The sequence below is a fragment of the Strigops habroptila genome, chromosome 5 (genome assembly GCF_004027225.2).
Source record: "Strigops habroptila isolate Jane chromosome 5, bStrHab1.2.pri, whole genome shotgun sequence".
In the NCBI taxonomy this organism is placed as follows: Eukaryota; Metazoa; Chordata; class Aves; order Psittaciformes; family Psittacidae; genus Strigops; species Strigops habroptila.
In genome coordinates this window covers 62,785,765-62,804,426 of record NC_044281.2, presented here as the reverse complement: position 1 = coordinate 62,804,426, position 18,662 = coordinate 62,785,765, and the positions used below count along the sequence as shown (strand labels likewise).

The 18,662-nt window shown below is 38.9% G+C and overlaps 1 protein-coding gene across 1 annotated transcript in view; it reads left to right on the top strand.

Moving 5' to 3' along the window:
• FRMPD2 (FERM and PDZ domain containing 2) overlaps nt 1–18,662 on the top strand; it is a 50,976-nt gene that overhangs the window by 11,243 nt on the left and 21,071 nt on the right. Inside the window, exons 8-21 of the mRNA XM_030488093.1 lie at nt 1,396–1,480; nt 2,119–2,176; nt 5,901–5,972; nt 6,592–6,766; nt 7,505–7,655; nt 7,753–7,891; nt 8,744–8,896; nt 11,081–11,266; nt 12,183–12,339; nt 14,938–15,139; nt 16,042–16,145; nt 17,134–17,232; nt 18,077–18,184; nt 18,314–18,430. Coding sequence (XP_030343953.1) covers nt 1,396–1,480; nt 2,119–2,176; nt 5,901–5,972; nt 6,592–6,766; nt 7,505–7,655; nt 7,753–7,891; nt 8,744–8,896; nt 11,081–11,266; nt 12,183–12,339; nt 14,938–15,139; nt 16,042–16,145; nt 17,134–17,232; nt 18,077–18,184; nt 18,314–18,430 — 1,806 coding nt within the window. The remainder of the gene's footprint in view (nt 1–1,395; nt 1,481–2,118; nt 2,177–5,900; nt 5,973–6,591; nt 6,767–7,504; nt 7,656–7,752; nt 7,892–8,743; nt 8,897–11,080; nt 11,267–12,182; nt 12,340–14,937; nt 15,140–16,041; nt 16,146–17,133; nt 17,233–18,076; nt 18,185–18,313; nt 18,431–18,662) is intronic.

The window sequence follows — 18,662 nt, the reverse complement described above, 5'->3', positions numbered from 1 at the left end:
CTGAAAAGAGATATTACCACCTAGTAGAGCACCATTATCAAAGGAGATCAACATTATCATATTAATCATCTACAGGATCAAGGTCTTTGAGGGCCACATGTTACTTAAACATCAGGAATGTGTTGGATTTGTGATCAAAGCACAGCAGTCTGTCCACTGAAACTAGTCAACTTGTCTCAGTGCCATAACAACTGAGACAGAAAAACTAAGGGAACTTTATGTGCTTGTCAAAGTATATTTATGCAATTATGTGAAACCTATAGTGTAAGCAGAGAACTTTGCAAGGCTTTCTCATTAAGAAGCACATAGTTTCAGAACACAGGGCTGAATCTTAACTTTGGTAACTAGCCCTGCCTATTTGGCTTATTTCAAATCTCACATTTTGTCACTACCATCTGCAGCTTGAAAAAACATTTTATGAATATTTTAGAGATGTGTTTGTAGATTTTCTTGTTTTTAAAATTTCAATTGGTGGTTGGTGCACCAGAATTCAATGTCATGTTTTCATGTTGGAATTCAGAGGGAGGTCCCAGGCTGTAGTTAGTGGATATTTTATCTGGAGAAAAAGCTGACCTATATGATTGCTTCCATATAGCTCATCTTATCACCACTATCATTCTGCTTATGTAATAGTATGATATGCAATTCTTCAAATAAGATCAATGGAATGATCCAAGTGAAGAAAAGTTTAACCTTCCCACCCCTCCCTACAGGATTTAAAACACCTCTGCTGCTGTAAGAGACGTTCACAGAACTTGGATAACCTTTTCTGGTTCTACCTCTAAATTTCAACCTCCATGTATTTGGACAAAGCAATGCCTATCCTTTCTGTAGCAGCAGAGATGACTGAAGGTGAAAAATTATACAAAACTTATTTGCTAATAACTCACAAGCCATCCTATATTCTTACCAGATTTTTATGCTGTAAAACTGTTCACAATATATGTAATGTAGCAAATAACTGTTGGAGTATTTACAAACAGTTTTCATTTCATATCCTACTCTGATTAAGCCAGAAAAATTTCATGGGTTCCCCCAGCCCTCCCTCCCAATTTTATGCCTGGAAATAGAAGAACAAAGAATACTAAGGGTAATTTCTGAAGGAAAAGCTCTCCATACATATGGAAATAACAGCCATTGTACCTACCCAGCTATTTTCCAAATTACATTCACATGAAGATTTATGAAGAGGAAGTAACAATAACTAGAGAACTGGGAATACTGCTGGTGCAGTATTCACTTAGCCTTATCAAACAGCCATTTATCATGCCCAAGTGAGGACACAAGAGAGGAAGTAGCCAGTCTGAATTTCTTTCTTCTTGTTATTGTCCCAAGATCTGATGCTGAGTGCTGGTACAATTGCTTCAATTGTGAAATTTCCTTTATTCATTTCAGGGAGAGTTCCACAGACACACAGGTCATGGGACCCCACCCTTAGTGGGTCAAGGACACAAAGTAGCTACAAGCTCTTCATAAACAGGTAATCAGAACTCTTATTCCCGAAAGACATATGCTGTCTTATTACCAAGTGAAACAGCAACCAGTGTGGCAATGTCATTATCAGAAAAGGCCTGATTGCCATCTGCACCTATTTTGATAATAGACACTGTTTACACAGAATGAAAGTGCACCTAGGCTCAGTTTGGTTCCAAGTGAAAGTCCAAATGCTCTAGTGAAATGGAGCTTGGGCCCTGAACAATCCATGCAAAACAAACACGTTGAAGTTTTCCACCATTACTCTTTACCACCGTGTCCTGCCAGATGTCACTGGCCTCCCAGAACAGCTGCCCCTAGCATGTGTCTGGCATAATTAGACAGGTAAGGAGCAATAGCTCGCTGTGCCTGAAACAACTGGGAAGCAGCTCCACAGAGAATGTAGAAGGGAAAAACCCGTTGAGAGGGTGTGAACAGCCATTGCTTTAACTGGCAAGGTGTTCTGCAGAGTCCATATTTGTCTACATTCAGATTTTGGATCTGGTCTTAACTTGCTGCCACATTAGCAGAGGCCTGAAGTCTTCTGGAGTGGTTATGACGGAACATGTATATGACCCATCATTTTCAGTGGTTTATTTGCATTTCCATCTCAGTTCTGTGATTGATATGTCTCACTTGTGTCAGTCATATCCAGCCCTGGAGTTACCAGTTACCAGTTACCACCACTTTACTGGAGTTACAGGTAACGTAGGGACACAAGCAGTAAAGAACTTGGCTCTGTCATAAGGATTAGCCTCATTTCAGCCACAGCATATACAGCAGCCCTGTAGACATAGGCAAGGAAAGCTGAGAATTGTACAGCTGATATTAATTCATTTTCAAAAGCCAAGGAAACACCACTGCTGCCAAATAAGAGTTTTCTAAACAGGGTGTTAGCATAGTGAAGCTGTAATCATGGCTGTTTCCAAATGAAGACGACGTGTAAGTACTCTTAGCCAGGCTAACAAAGACCAGAATCCCATAGTTAAGCATCATGTAATCCCTACAGACATCCCATTTAAATTGAGTTCTTGACCCAGTTAAACAGGAGTTTCTTCTTTTAACCATAGCATGAGTAATTCAGGCCCACAGGAAATGCTCTATTTAGATCAACTCCCAATTAAATATATCCCAAGTAAACAGTTGAACTTCCTGATAAATCAGCCACAATAATCTGAGAAATGTGAGATACCCCAGCACACCTCTGAACCTGCAATATAAAAAGAACTACAAGCAGGGTGCAGGATAGTGGCAGCTTTTGTGAAGAAAGAAGTGTCTGTCTACCTGCCTAACTACACACAAACACATACATATGTGTGTAGACAGACATCTATATATGCATTACACGCCTGGGAACGATATCAGTAACAGAAGATTTATTTACTGAGTATTTTGGAGCAAATGCAATGCCTCTGACTACCAACTTGGGTATTGTCTCAATATCCTTGATCTAAAATCATGCTGCCAAGAAAATGCTCCCTTCCTCTGCTGAAAGATGAACTTTTTTCCTCCAAATTTGCAGCAGGTTGTTTGCCATAGAATTTGAGGGACTGTAAACCTCACTTTTGGTTGTAAGCATCTGCAAGGTCCTATTGTAAGTACCATGACAATGGTGGAGTTGAAATAATTAGTTTGGAAACCACTCATTTCCCATACACAAGGACAACCAACACAAAACTTAGTGATGGGTTTACTATCTATAAAGCCTACTAATATCGTAATTCTATAAGCCATCCAACTGATACAGTTTACATCTCATAAAGCTAAGCCTGAAGTATACACAGAACTCTAATATCAAGCCTGAACCTCCCCTAATACAGCTTTGAACCATTCCCACGCGTTCTGTCACTGGATACCAGGGAGAAGAGATCGAGATCAGCAACTACTTCAGTAACTTTGTTAAAAACCTTTTGAAAACTCCGTGAATAGTTCCCTGAAGCAACTCTGCAACATGCAAAAGAAAAGGATAAAACTTCAGGATAACAAAAAATGCGTGATCTTGGCACTTGTTTAAAATGTAATTAACAAAAATCTGCCTCAACAAAATCTTTCCTTCTATACCACACAATCAATCGTTCCTCATTGATAAGAGTATATATTATATTACATATACTAAAATATAATATATAGTATATATTATATTTTAAGTTTATTCTAAGCATACATGTTTCTGCTCACGTGGAAAACACCATTACTGTATGGATTAAAAGTATAGCGTAAAGACAGCTTTCTGATCTGAGATTTCATACATCTTTCTCTTAATTAAATAGAAAATTCCCTCAATTCCCTAAGACATTAATTTATTCTAATGAATTAGTATTAAGATAATTTAGTTTCCATTCCTGGAATGGAAATAATGTAACAACAAATGCTATGATTTTTGGAAGCTTTTTCTGCTTCAGAAAATAAGAAATTAGGAATTTACTTCATCCTGCAGAATTCACAGAAAGACATGGGGCTAAATTCTTTTCCTGTTGGCTTCACCAGAATTAAACCAGCTAGAACTGACTCACCAAATGACAAAAAAAAAAAAAAAAAGGGCAAAAAAGGGCAAAAAAAGGCAAAAAACCCAAAAAGCAGATTTTAGATTTATTTATAAAGGGTATCAGTAATATAATCCCTGTTGATTTATTTGTCCTTTTTTCTGCAATGGAACAGTTAACAACTTGTAACTGACATTGCCCTGGATTTCATAATATTCTGGCAGTCAATGTACCTTAAGCTCTTTGTCCTCAAGTCTGTGTTGTTTTGATTGCATGGTCTATGTATTGCTCACTATGATACTTCTTTTGAAGGTCAGTCAGTGCTGTAGAAGAAATCCCTAGTGGAACTCAGAAGAACAGCAGACAGAACCTGCTAAGTTTAGGTTCCACCTTCTCTGTGTCTACAAAGGACTACACAGCAGCTGCTACATCACAGAAATGTTTGTTCCACAGGAAGGAAAAGGTGACTAATGAAAAACATATAAGCTGATTAAAAATGTAATATCACTAAAGAGAAACCTCTTATCTAGTTGTCATTTGCCAGTGACGTGCATAAGTCATCTCATTAGATGAGTATTCTAAATTGACAAACTCCAAATTAGGCATGATCCAGTCGTGATAACTCAGAACTGAAGGCAGTGAAAGCTCTTGTCTGTAAAGACTAAGCAAAAGCTTACAATCGAACCCTCTCTGACCTACATGTGTGATTTCTGCAAGCATCAAGCACCATATGGTCTGTTTTCATCAACTACTTTGACAGGAGCTTCAGGACAGCAAAAAAATTTACAGAGACACTGAACCCAAACACTTGCTGGTCAACAGTGCTCAAAGGTCTTAAATTGCTTTTATAGTGTATGCCTGGAAGAAAGCATAAGGTAGCAGTGAGTGTGCCAAACTAATAGTTCACCTAAGGGTCTATTCCTAGTTGCTGATTTGTTGTAGGACTCTCTTAAATGGGAAGGATGTTTCTTTGGCAGTTGGATCACAAAAATCTAGAAATAACTGAATCAGAAAACTCCACAATGCTGATACCATGGAGCTTATTGGACAGTTTTCAGGCTGGTGAGTCCTTTAACCTATTCCCAGTTCCCCAGCTCCAGACTGACCAGTGGCAGAACTTTGGTCAAGAGTTTCAGTTAGATACATTGGGAAATTATCTTTTTATAAATAAATTTAGTTTTAAACTTTGTGAATATGATTTTTGCTGGCATAATAATAGAGTTCCTCAGGAGTCCAGCAACTGTTGCGACAAAGTGCTAGACCCTCTTTACATGTGATACAAAATTGCATTGTCTTGGTAGACAATACTAGTATTATGAAACTAACCATATATTTTCTCAAAGAAAAAAAAGATCTAAATAGTGAAGGTACTAAGTCATGGAGAATGGTTGGAATGACCCACATCTTGCCACTTGCAGACATTCAGTTTTTTCTGCCTGCTTGAAGGATCTAAATACATAGATGAATATGAAAAAAACCCCCAATAAGCAAGATTCCTTGAGATGGATGCTCACCAAGAAAAAAAAAGCATCTTGTGCTGTTAAAGTTTGTGGAAGTTAAAGAAAGAGAGTATAGTGTCCTCATGTCTGTGACTGTCCTTATAGTAACTTGTGAATCAAATGACAAAAGGTCTCAAAAGAAATTAAGTTTCTGTGGGTGTCATGAAAATAGGTGCCTTGCAAAGGAAATGGATCTTGGTTAAGAAGTGCCTTTACAGAAGAAAAGGCTTCAGCATGAGCTTACACCTAATTAGGCCCCAGAGAGTCCATATAGGAGAGACCCCAAACAGAGAAGTCTTCAATCAGCATTTGCATCTTATTAGACACTGAAGTCAATTAGCTGCAACATACGGATAAACAGAAATGGATTTCATTGGTACTGATGTTTGGGATCTTCGTTATATTAAGGAGACACTTATTAAATTTCTAAATTGCCTCCTTACAGTTTTCAGGTCCAGAATTTGTTATTTTGTCTAGTGAACCGCCAGTGACTTTACAGCTGCCTGGATCAATTGTGGTAAGTATGAACATTAAGAATTTAGAACTAATCTTTTAGTTGGGGCTTTTTGTAAGTTACATATGAGTCCCAACCCAGTATCCTTGTACTCCTCCCAAACCAAGTGAGGGTTCCTGCAGACGTATTGAGACTTGAAAGGAGGTCATTTAGTTTTCAGTGCTATGTAGTTATTTCTGCTGGTGTGAAATAGCTTATTTATCCTTCTCAGCTAAGGATGCTCTCTTTAGCACAAGACTTTTTGAGATTAAGATTATAGAGCAAATCTGCAATGTGACATCTAATGCCAATGTATTGGACTCCTTCAATTTGCAGGCACATCCTCTACGTTTTATTAAGGGAAAAGACTGACAGCATACAGCAGTGAAAATGAGGGTAATTGTAGTATCTGAGTATGCTCAGCTGTTTAGCTGGGATTCCAACAAATTTTATTTCTTTTTTAATTAGAAATGTTTGGGATATTAATTTATGAGACGGGAGGCAGGGAATAGTATTGTGTTGTGACCAACTCCATCAGGTTATGTAGAGATAGGAGACTAGGGGGCCTCAGCAATAAAATGCTCTGCAACTTGCATTGATTGTGCTTGACACTCATTCTTCACTCTTTTTCACATGTTCTTAGACTAAAAAAGGGAAATCCTATTTGTCCCAAAGGGATCTCAATGTGATTCTACTCAGTGGGCAGTGCCTTGAGGTGCAATGTGACATCAAGTCCAAGGCAAGAGATGTTTTCAACACTGTGGTGGCATATGCAAACTTGGTGGAACATTTCTACTTTGGCTTGGCTTACCTGAAAGGTAATGAAACATAGCTAACTAGAGTAACAGTCCTCTCCCTCAGTGCCTCTGTAGTCACTTTATTAATGAATTCCAGCAAATTCTTTTAAGGTCCTCAGGTGAAAGTAGACCCAAAATTTAAGCAGAAGTCAGGTATGTTGGTTTAAACTGTACTGCACAGATGTAAAGTATTTCTACCCTAGGACTGTGCCTCAGCAGAGCCATTCTGTTATTAGCTGGTATTCTCATGCAGCAAAGGCTGTGTCCCAGCCTTGCACTGGAATAGTACTGAGCCATGTAGCTCCCACACAAATTCCAGGAAGCACTGTACAAAAGAAGGCTGACTGTCTTTGTTCCTAGATACAAGTTGGAATACAGGCTCAGCTATTTCATCTACAAGACATACATCTCCCTAGCCCATTTCTGATGGTAAGCATGGCTGAGGCACTAAGAAGCAGCATAACTTGTGTGTAGGGCATGAGGATTACAATGGTGAGCAGAATGCAATTTTTGAGTGATTCCATAGATACCTCACCAATCCAGCATCAAACAACTGCAATCCTAAATTACACACTGTTATCCTAAGTTCTCCATCAAAGAAGCAGTAAATTAAGCCATGATGCAGAGAAGTATATCTCAACTAACATCCATGGTCCCTTTTATTTTTTATTGCTAGTGATGCACTGAACGAAGACAGCAGAACTTTGAGCAACTGAAGTATCTCCAGATTTATCACAGAACCCAAAATTCTCATTTCAGGTAAAGAATTCTTCTTTTTGGATGAGGAGACCAAACTCTACAAAGTGGCCCCAGATGGCTGGAATGACCAACCCAAGAAGAAAACATCCATCATTAATTTTACGCTTTTTCTAAGGATAAAATTCTTTGTCAATCACTTTAATATCATCCAGTAAGTGTATGGTTCTGCTGATGGCAGGAAAAACAGTAGCATTTAGGGTGACTGTTCAAGGCTCCCCCTGTGTTCCTAAACCTTTTTTATGTTCCAGGCATGGCTTGACAAGGCATCAGTTTTACCTTCAGCTTCGTAAAGATATTTTGGAGGAGCGATTATATTGCAATGATGAAACTGCCCTGAAACTTGGCGCTTTGGCTTTACAGGCAGAGCTTGGCAATTATGCTCCTGAGGTGTGGATAAGTAATACAATATTTCTCAGAGGTCTCTCTAACAGCTTTTGTTTGTCACCTAGAGTTTAAATTTAAAGAAATTTCAGCTAAGTCCTTTAGTAATCACCTTTCAGATTTAATTCTAAAAGTTCCAAAATTTTCCTAATTAAAGAGCAGTAATGAGACAAACAAATATGTCAGGAAATATGGCAGAATGACGAAGGACTCTTGGTCCTTCATAACTGATAACATAGCCTGGAAACTCCAAAAATCTGTAGAAAATTTCCAACAAAGGCACAGCTTGGATGCGTAGAGGGGTTTAAAGATATTAGAAAACATGGAAGAAAAAAATAAACACTCCAGAATTCACAGCTATTTTGTGTGTTGGCTCAGATCCACAAGCTGCAAAGACAGAAGATTACTGATGATGTATCTGAACATGTTATCCTAGTTTTAAAGTGTACAGAAAGCACTCATTCATGGTCTTTGTCATATCTTCAGTTATACAAATCAGTGTAGCTTTATTAATTGAACTCTGAGTGGTCTGATCCATCTGGTTGGATCCATCCCTGCATTGGGTTGCCCCTTGTAGTTTGTACTGAGGCAGCTGTAGCTGTCAGCTCCCAGTGCACAACTGCAGGCATGCACAATACATACAGCAGTGTGTGCTTTGAGCACCTGGCTGAGCACAAGAGGAACATTTGGCTGTCAGGATACTACCTGCTGTTACCTATCTTGTCTTAGGAAATGGCAACAGGGTGACTTCAGCATGTGGGTCACCCTGAAAATGGAAATGCACCAAATAAGAAAAGTTAAGAAAGAACAAAAAGCTCTTCTCTTCTCTGTTGTCTTTTTTTTTTTTTCCTCCCAAAGATGCATGGAAAGAGCTATTTTCGTGTTGAAGACTACATTCCAGCAAGCCGAATAGAGAAAATGACCCTGGCGTATGTACAGCGGGAGCTTGCTAAATTACATCGTATGAATCGTTCCCTATTTGAGGATGAAGCTGAACTAGAATTTTTAAAGGTGACTTGCCATACCCCAAACACTCATATATTTTGTGATAGAAAGCCCCACTCTCTTTACGCTGTCTATTATTTCTTTCTTGTCTGATATAGTATATTTTAGATACGGTGAACAAATATGAATGGTCAACAAAAACCTCTGAATTTCATTTTGCTGTAGACACTGTCACTCTAAATAACTTCCATGACATTTTCATTGTAGGTTTCCTTTCACCGATAGTTTATAAAGGGTTAATACACATTTTGGTGTATTTTCAACATCCCAAGGGTTGATGCAAATTTTCAGCATGTTACCAACATGTCTGGGCTCCAGATGATTATAAATACACCTACTGAAAGTATTAGGGATGATTATAAGCATGGGAATAAGCACTTTCTTGACTTCTGAAACTACAGCAGCTATTCAGCTACTTTCTAACCATGTAGTGATTATTTGTTTAAAAATATCTGTGAACCCTGGAAGTGAGGAAGGAGTTCTCTGAAGTATTTTCTCACATAACTTTCTCTAGGGCTCTAGACTGTCATGATAACGTGAGATTTTTTTTCTTTCCTAATTTCTTACTCTCCCCCAAACTTCTCTGCTTTCCATCAAATGAAAAATATGAGGATTTAGATAACGGATAAATATCAGTAGCCATTTAGCTGCCGTAGCACGTTTTTATTTATAGCATCATTTTAGCTCAGTTGCTGTTTAATTATGTTAGTTCCACATGCAATGCTGTCAGTGGAATTGAAGAAATAGTTTGAAGCTTAGCCTTAATGACAGTCCCATCATGCATGGCAAATCCAATGAAGAAAAGCAGCTTTGTTAGTACCTGTTTCAATGAATAAGTTTGTAGAAGGAGCCAACACATCATACAAAGTGAGAAGGGTAGCCCGCATGGCAAGAACATGCACATTTCAAATATAAAAAGGATTAAAAATTAAAACCCAGATTCAGCTAATAATTATAGATGCCCCAGTTTTCAGGACCTAAACATTTGTGCTCTGGATGCTTTCTGAAAAACATATCTTCTTAAAGTGTTTTATTTTTGGTCACTGAAAATCCCTATTCATTACTGAAAAGTAATTTGGGGATTCTACATTAGCTTCCCCTCCCCACCCCCCCCCCAAAAAAAAAAAAAAGCTTTAGAATACACTTGTATTGATCTGCAGGTCACAAAAAGGACAGAAAACCCTCCTCATATTCCATAGTTCTGTAAAGGGTCTGAGTCACATTTTAACATTTTGTTGCCAAGTGCAGGAGGTAGAAAGATAACAACCCAGAACCTCTGGGTGAGTTCCTCAGAGTATCCTCTGCACAGATAGATGGCAGGGGCACAAGCTGGCTCTTCAGTCCCTTGAAGTATATTCCTACTTGATGTTTTACCCAGCAATGGGCACTGTGCAAGAAAGAAGTGACACTGAAGGTCTGTTACTATAAAGTCTGGCACTGAAAGGAATTCTGGGGCAGTGAAAATCCCTCAAAAGTCACCACTATATCTGGGTGAGATAATTTGAGGGACAAATTAGCAAATCCTATAATTTAAGACCTTGGCAACAGAAATCTATAATGTCTGATTTTAAAAGATGATGGCCATGACCGAACAGACATATGAACCTGGGTGAGTTACTTGCAAGCAGGGAGCTGTAGTGTCACTATCCAGTTGGACATTACTGTTGTAGAAAGGAAACCACGCAAGCCCATACCAATGTCAGAGTAGCCCTTGCACCAAAATATTAGCAGTTTTACTAAGACCATCATATTTGCTGTACCTCATGGTTTCTGGGTTTTCTCAGGGAAACAAAGACACAGAAAAGAAAATGGAAAGAAACAAGGCTTACAAGTAGTCAAGCAGCACTAATCTTGCATGGATTTCTATTCAGAAATGCACACAAGTACCAAGTAGCAGTAATGCTAAATACCTCAGTGGTAATGTAATGTTCAGATTATTGTGGAGGAAGGTATATAATCCTCCTACCTCTTCATGAATGCATGTAATGGTCCTATGACATACCAAAGTAAGGGGATGATTCTGTGAGACAGTAGATATGAAAATTTGGTAAGGGTTTTCAAAGGATTCCTGACAGAGTGAATGAATATTGAGTAAAGACACTCAAACCCACTTCCTTTCCCACCTACCTACCGTTTCTTCCCATGCCTCTTTTTGAGTAATGCTTGGTAAACACACTTTTTCTCTACAAGGTGACTCAGCAACTTCCTGAATATGGAGTTTTATTCTACCGTGTGTCCCAAGAGAAGAAAGGAGCAGGAGGGGACATCATCCTGGGAATCTGTGCCAAAGGCATTATTGTTTATGAGGTCAAAAATCAAACAAGAATTGCCAGTTTAAGATTCCAGTGGCGTGAAACAGAGAGAATTTCAGCTCATGTGAGTTGGAACCAAGTGAATCTCTTTTCCACCCTACCACATTACTCCCCTTCTGCCTGTCACTTTGATAAATTTATTGCATTCAGAGCCAGAATTAGACTCATTCTGTAAAAGCAAGTCCTTTTTGAAAACAGTCTAAAATCAAGGCTGGATCTGGATGTAGTTACCGAGATATCCAGTTCTTAGTGAGGTTTAGATCTGGAGGTTTTTTTGCCAAGGCTGGAGCCAAATTGTTATGAAACTGAATAATCTGGTGTTGACTATTACAGAGACTATGTCAAATCTCTCTAGGGCACATTCCCTATTCATTCCTATCTTTCCCACTCTCTGTCTGATCTCTTCCCTCCCTCCCCACCCCCGCTCCTTTTGTTTTCCTACCCACATCAGGTCATGGGATCACGTCTCCCTCTTTCCTGATCTCATTATTCCCATCCTCATCTCTTAGTATACCAATGTCTGTTAACAAACTGGTATTTGTGACAAGATTGTGACCCCTTCTAAACTGTGTTTTGCCATCAGAGGTATATCAATCTACCATCATACAGCATAGGTGTCAACCTGAATCACACATTTCCCAGCCTCTCCCAAGATGGCCCTTCAGCCCCTTGAAGATATTTTTATTTTCACATTAAATTGGTTTAATAATTTTAACGTTTGTAAGGTCAAATTTTGCCAGTTCTATCAACCTGCTCTCAATTTAGTCAATGTCCAAAGGCTCTTTACTTTTGACATAGGGTAGATGACAGCCACCTCACTAGCAACCACTGAATTTATGATAGGCATTTACTGCACCCAAAAGGCATGAAGCCAGACATAAATACAACTGGACAAACCAATCAGATTATGTAAAATGAACTTTCAGTGCCTCACTGTAATGACTGATATATGAAGCAAGCTGTGTTTTTTATCCCTTTAGAGAAAAAAGTTCATGATTGAAAGCAGCTTCAGTGGCAAGAAACACACCTTCATTACCGATACAGTGAAGACATGTAAATATTTACTGGACCTCTGCTCTGCCCAGCACAAATTCAATGCACAGATGAATTCTAGGCAGCTTCGGCAAACATCATCAGGTGAGGTATAAATGCACTTTCATTATTTAGGCTATAGGACAACGTTAGCTATTAGGAAAGGTGCATTCAGTGAAGCTGAGAATCAGAACATGCCATATCAGTTTCACTCTGCTTCAGTTTCACATTTGCAGACTAGAAAATAATGTCTCCTACTCACTAGAAGTTAGAGATGTATAAGTCTAATTTAGTCTCTGGATGAGAGTGGGCATGTGCAGGGGGTGGAGAGGGATTCTCTGATGATAAAAACTATGTAGCTAAACTCAGATTAAAAAAAATCCCCACAAACATTATTATATTTCCCTTCAGGAAACCTGCTGAGAATTCTGAGGAAACATATCAAGCTTACTCCAAATGTAACCTAAGAAATTGCTTTGGTTGCTCAAAATGAATAAATACAGTAGTGCCCAGATGTGCTGGAGCTGAACTTAGTTAACTGGCCATCTTTGCCTAAGACAGGGGTTCAGCTGTATGGTTTAGTCCCAGGACAAAACTACTAAACCCAAGGCACATCAGTCATAGCCACTCAACTATCTAGCTGCTAGCTCCTCTTATCTTAGATTTTGCCATGTCTGTGGAAGATATGACTAATATCTCCTTAGACTTCAGATTTTCTGGTTTCTAAGACAAAGTTATGCTCAACCAGGGCAGTTACATATCACTTCTCACTGTGAGGATCATTATAGGGAAACTGAGGCATATAAGAAAAAACAGCCTAAGCTGACAACTGTCATCACTCTTGGCTTCAGCGGAGCAGCGTGAGTTTTTACTAGCTCATCCATTGTTTTGAACAGAATCACTATCATTTACAACCACTGAGTATTTGACCCAGTGAGTCCTAGCAGGAGAATCAAGTGTCACGCTTTATCTGCTGGGATACTCCTTTCTCTACTAAAACTGGAAAAGTGTAGGCAAAAAATTATATCATGGAATATAACAGGATGATTGATATATGGCTTCTTCCCTACTAAAATTATTTCATGAAAGTGAAATTCCACCTGTACATATTTGTTACCATCGCAAAGGCACTAGGATGACATTTAGGTTCAAAGCATCTTTTGTTGCATGGGCTCCTGTAGCTTCAAACATAACTTAGTGGAACTGCTATTTGTAGCATACAAATGAGTGCTCACAGTGAATCTTAAAGTTTCGTGTGTCACATTTGCTTGTGGTAACACATTTTAATAAAAATTACTACATTCCGTATATGAGAGCTAAGAAAATTATAACCCAAGTCTTGATTACAAGCCCCCCCCAATCACTGAAACAAGCCAGACTTACACAAGCCGTGTGACTGCAGGTTCTGAGGTTCGATGTGTGCTTGCTGTCTCAGAAGTAAAGGCTTTGTGAAGGCAATGACAGACAGTAGTTCAAAATGCTGCGTTAGTCACCACTGTGGGGCTGTAAGACATTATAAGGCTCACTCTTCATGAGGGAAACTCTTGCTTCTGCTGCACTCTTCAAATGTATAAGCCACCATCTCTCCAAAAATTGCTAGCAACCCCCTACTTTGAAATTACCATGGCAACTCTCAGACTGCGCTAATACTGTGGACAGTTAAGCCTTCTGATGCCTTAACAAATGTCCCCTGAACAAAGTCACTGAGGAAAGAGGGAGCCTATGTTTAATGCTGCACAGCAGCATTCTAGAAAGTTGCATTCAGGCTAATACTTGTTAGGAAAACACACGGCAGGTCAGCTGCCATGTACAAGCACAATTAAAGCCCATATTTGTGCTAGTCTATACCAAGCTTGTTTTACTTTCTAACATGCCTCCTGTTGCCTGCTGTCCCTCTCTCCTTCAAATCTCCTGTCCAGCCCACCAGCTGAGAACCTAAATAAATTAACAATCCCTCCCCCAGCACTATCTTGTTTCAGGGAAATTAAATCTTTTGAGAGGATAGATTCATATATAGCAGAGTCCAGATGCCATTAAGAAAGTAGTAGATTTCACATAGAGGTGGAAAAACATTGCCACCAAGATGGTCCCTTATTCAACTTCACTTGTGCAAATCACTCAGAGCAAACAGACAGCTCCTTGGCCCCTCTCTGAACTTAAGAGAGCATGTGTTAGTATAGCTCCTGTCTTATCAGATACACATATAGAATCATAGAATCATAGAATAGTTAGGGTTGGAAAGGACCTTAAGATCATCTAGTTCCAACCCCCCTGCCATGGGCAGGGACATGTCGGAGTGGTGGGCCCATGAAGGACAGAAAACTACCAACCTGACTAATTCAGTCTCTGACAGACGGGTATTTCTCATACACTGAACATTTACAAAGTATACTTTACAGAGATACTCAGGTTTAAATTATACAGGGTTGTAAATTTCATCTGTCTTTGTGGAAAGTGAATCTGCAGTATAATTCATAGAAATGAAATCTAAATACAGCATACACTTTCTAGGAAAGAAATTATTTCCACTCTCTCCAAGGCCTAGGTATCCCCAAGGATACCAGAACAAATATATCTGTGGTGCTAAGCTTTTTTTCTGGCATGTTCTAAAGGTTAGACAGAAAGCACCTTTGAGCTTAAAAAGATGGGAAATTATCAGTGGATTTCTCTCTCCTTCCTCCCTCTCTCTCCCTTCTTATTTAGAGGAAAGTAAATTTGTGGAAATAGACAAATCATATGCAGCTCAGCATGAACACCTTGCCCTGGTTCAGAGACTGTCTCGTTCAGAGAATGTGCTCTATGGAACAAACCTGGAAAACCTTTCTCCTGGGATGATGAGCAAATCTTGTGATAACCTCAGTGTGGAAACCAACAACAGGACTAGACACAAAAGCAATCTTGGCAGGTAGGTTTGCTTTTTCCTCTAAACATGTATAAGAATACTCAGTCCTAGACTATATCATTGCAAACCTCTATGGTGAACTGTGAGGCAGACGATTTTTTTTTTGCAGCCTTTATTGTGGTCACACCAAAAGGCCCAGGGCTCCATGGTGCCAGCAGTAGCGCAAACACAGGCAGGAAGCTAATCCTTTAACAGAGAACTTCAAAAACAGTGAGATTTAAATTTGTACCAGACTCAGGAATGAACCACTTACTGGGTTATGGAGAAGGATAAAAATAAGGGATAATAAAATCAAAACCTTTAGTGCCTCTGTATCTTCTCTGGAAATGGCAGTATGTGAACTGAATGCACATTGGAAGCTGGTTTTGAGCAGGTCTTGCCTAATTTATTCCTCCTTGTCTAAAGGTGCAAATCACAGACAACAGTATAAGAACTTCTCCCTTTTCATTTGCATTGGTACATTCACCAGTGTAGGCGGTTACTATAGCTGCGCACAGTCTCAAGTGCCTTTTAGAATACTGAGTTAGAATAGAGCCGAGAAGAGCATGAACTACCAGGAAAACTTTCAGACATGGTTTTGTTTAAATGGACAGCAGGGCTAAATGAATCATGGTGTGACCATGCTGTGTTTTCTTGATGCCTGCACCCAGCTTAAACAAAAACACAGGGCGAAATCAGTCGTGATGTGAGTGGTCTAATGGCAGCTGTTATTTGGAAGCTAATGCTGGCAAGGTTAGACTACCTCTCCCCTACATTGAAATGTGGCCCAGAAATCAGAATACTCATTGAAAGGCTATAAAGGTGTGTGTTCCCAACTTGGTTCTAACAGACTAATGACAACGAGGAGTGCTAAATACCATTACTGATTTGTTCCCGTAATGAGGTCTTTATCTCCTGTCATGCAGATCCACATCAGGACTATCCCAGTCAGAAATGCACATCAATTTGAATGGAAAGCAAAGGAGTTATGACTACCTGTCTATCCATTCAACTCAGAACACAATCAGTGGTGAGTATAATAACCATAGAGACAGTACCCTTCCATGTTATTGTTTCAATAGCAGGAGACCAAAATATATTCTACTTACAGATTAAAGAATATTCTTTTGCACTTCTAGTCCTGGCAATTAACCCAGACTTTAGCAAGACAAGCTGTTTTCTTCCCTTTCACTCCTACTTTCCATCAGGATTAGCGGTAAGGGACTTAATGATAAAATTATTCTATCAATGATGCCTAATGCTCTTCAAAGACGTGGTTCAGTACACCCAGGACTCTCACATCCAATGCTCAGAGGTCATCATTTGGTTTGAAATTGGGATCTACAACCCCATAAATAATGCATAAGACAACATAGGTTCCAGGTCCTTCCTCTGTTCTTGCATTTGTATGACACTAACTAGAATAAGAACTAGACACCTAATTGTCTAACATTGCATGCACACAGTGAGGAGATGTATGGAATACAAAGCTATGATTATTTGTTTAGCCCATTTTAAAATCAGGACTGTACTTTGGACACACTGTGGAAATTGCACAATATTAAGCAGTGTTAACACTACAAAAGTCACCATCCTAAGCAGTGCTAATTGGATTGCACCTACAGAGCCACAAGGGCCCTCAGGGGTGAAGGCTAGAGTTTCCAAAGGAATCCATAGGATATTTTGTGTCCAAATCACCCTCATGTTCAATGGGCACTACATGCCTGGCTCTTTATTAATCTTAATAAAACCATTGCAGATAAATGCATAGTCTCCCAGAAAGGAACATTATAGGAAGAGCTTACATGGCTAGTGTACATACGCCTTTCTAAAGAATACAAATTTTCAGACACTTGTTTGAGCTTCTTTCCTGAATTGTATTATTTCAGAAGTGATGGTAATGTTCAAAAGAAGGACAAAATATATTTTTAATTTCAAAGCCCCAGTTTTGCATACTATATGAATCTATTGTCTCCCTGCATTAATCTGCATTTATTTTAGCTGTTTTGTTTCTGCAGCACCTGGATCACCAGCCATCCAAAAGGAAGCTCTACTAAGCGGTCTAGAAAGAGAAATAATTTGTGTCAACCTAAAACGTGACACTAAGAATGGATTTGGTAAGTAAGGAACATGAATGTTATGTTTGTTACCGAGACTTTCAGATCCTGGTGCTAACGCTGATAGTTGCTGACTCAACATGGGCAAGATTGTAACCTTCTTCACCTCATTTATTCTTATAGAATAAGACTACCAGTCTTTGTGAAGGACTTAGAATTTCTGAGACTGAAAAGGACTAAGCACATAAATCAAGACCACAGTTTTTTCAGAGGATTAGCTAAGGCCACATACGTCAATGGGACCAAGTGCTAAGAGTATAATGAAAGGAATAAGGGTTTAGTTTTGTATCTGAAATGCATACACAGTGATTTTATTTATCATAGACATTACACAGGGGGAGATCATGTTGTGCAAACCTTTCAGGTATTGCCTGTGGAAGTGCAAAATGTGTACATAAGCTTAACATTAATGTTTCCTGACTTTTGGATTCTTACTTGGATAACATTTTTTGTTATATAATACACTATTGCACTATAGTGTATTATATAACCTTTTGTTATATAATACACTATTAACACCTGCAGGTGTTAAATACTTAGGTCCACATACAAGAATTTATGACTCTTGTAAGAAAGTAGCTGGAATCTTTGAAAATCCCATGCCAGGAAGGTATTCTTATTGAGAAGTTATATTTAAATAGCCACCAAAGTCACCAGCACACTTTAACATAAATTTAAAGCTCTTCCAAATCAAGACCTTGATGCTGTCTAAATCAGAGCTCTCCATTCTCCAGACCATGTATAAAACTTAAGCCATTAGAGTAAGAGCTTTTTATGCTCCTAAGGTTCATCTTTTCTAATACTGCCAGTGTCTCTGCATTCTCACGCTATCTCGTTTTTGCAGGTTTTGTAATTATTGGAGGAGAAAATGTAGGAAAATTAGACCTCGGTATCTTTATCGCTTCAATTATCCCTGGGGGACCTGCAGACAGAGCTGGAAATATCAAACCAGGTCATTGTCCTTAGTTTTTAATTAGAATTGAAATACTTTCATGGTTTAAAGTTAGCTATTCTGGATTTATTTCTTTATTTAGATGTGCTTTGTCTTGGTTTTATCCTTGTTTGGTTTTTTTTTTTTAAGGAGGACGACTCATCTCTGTGAATAATACTAGTCTTGAGGGCGTTTCATTCAATACTGCAGTTAAAATCATACAGAATTCTCCTGATGAAGTGGAGCTCATCATCTCTCAACCCAAAGGTATGAAGGCAAATGCCTTTCCTGCCTATGGAATGCTAATAGTTAACTCAGGATAGTGGTATTTATTAGGCGCTGGGATGTAGTAGTACTTTCTTGCTGCTCAGTGCAAGTCAAAATAACCATAGGTCAGCAGTGAAAATAGTCAGCTTCTAGTAGGTACCAAGTGATCTCTGTTCTACAGTCAGTGTGAAAAGATCTATTATTGGCTGCTTTGCTGAATACCAAGGGAATT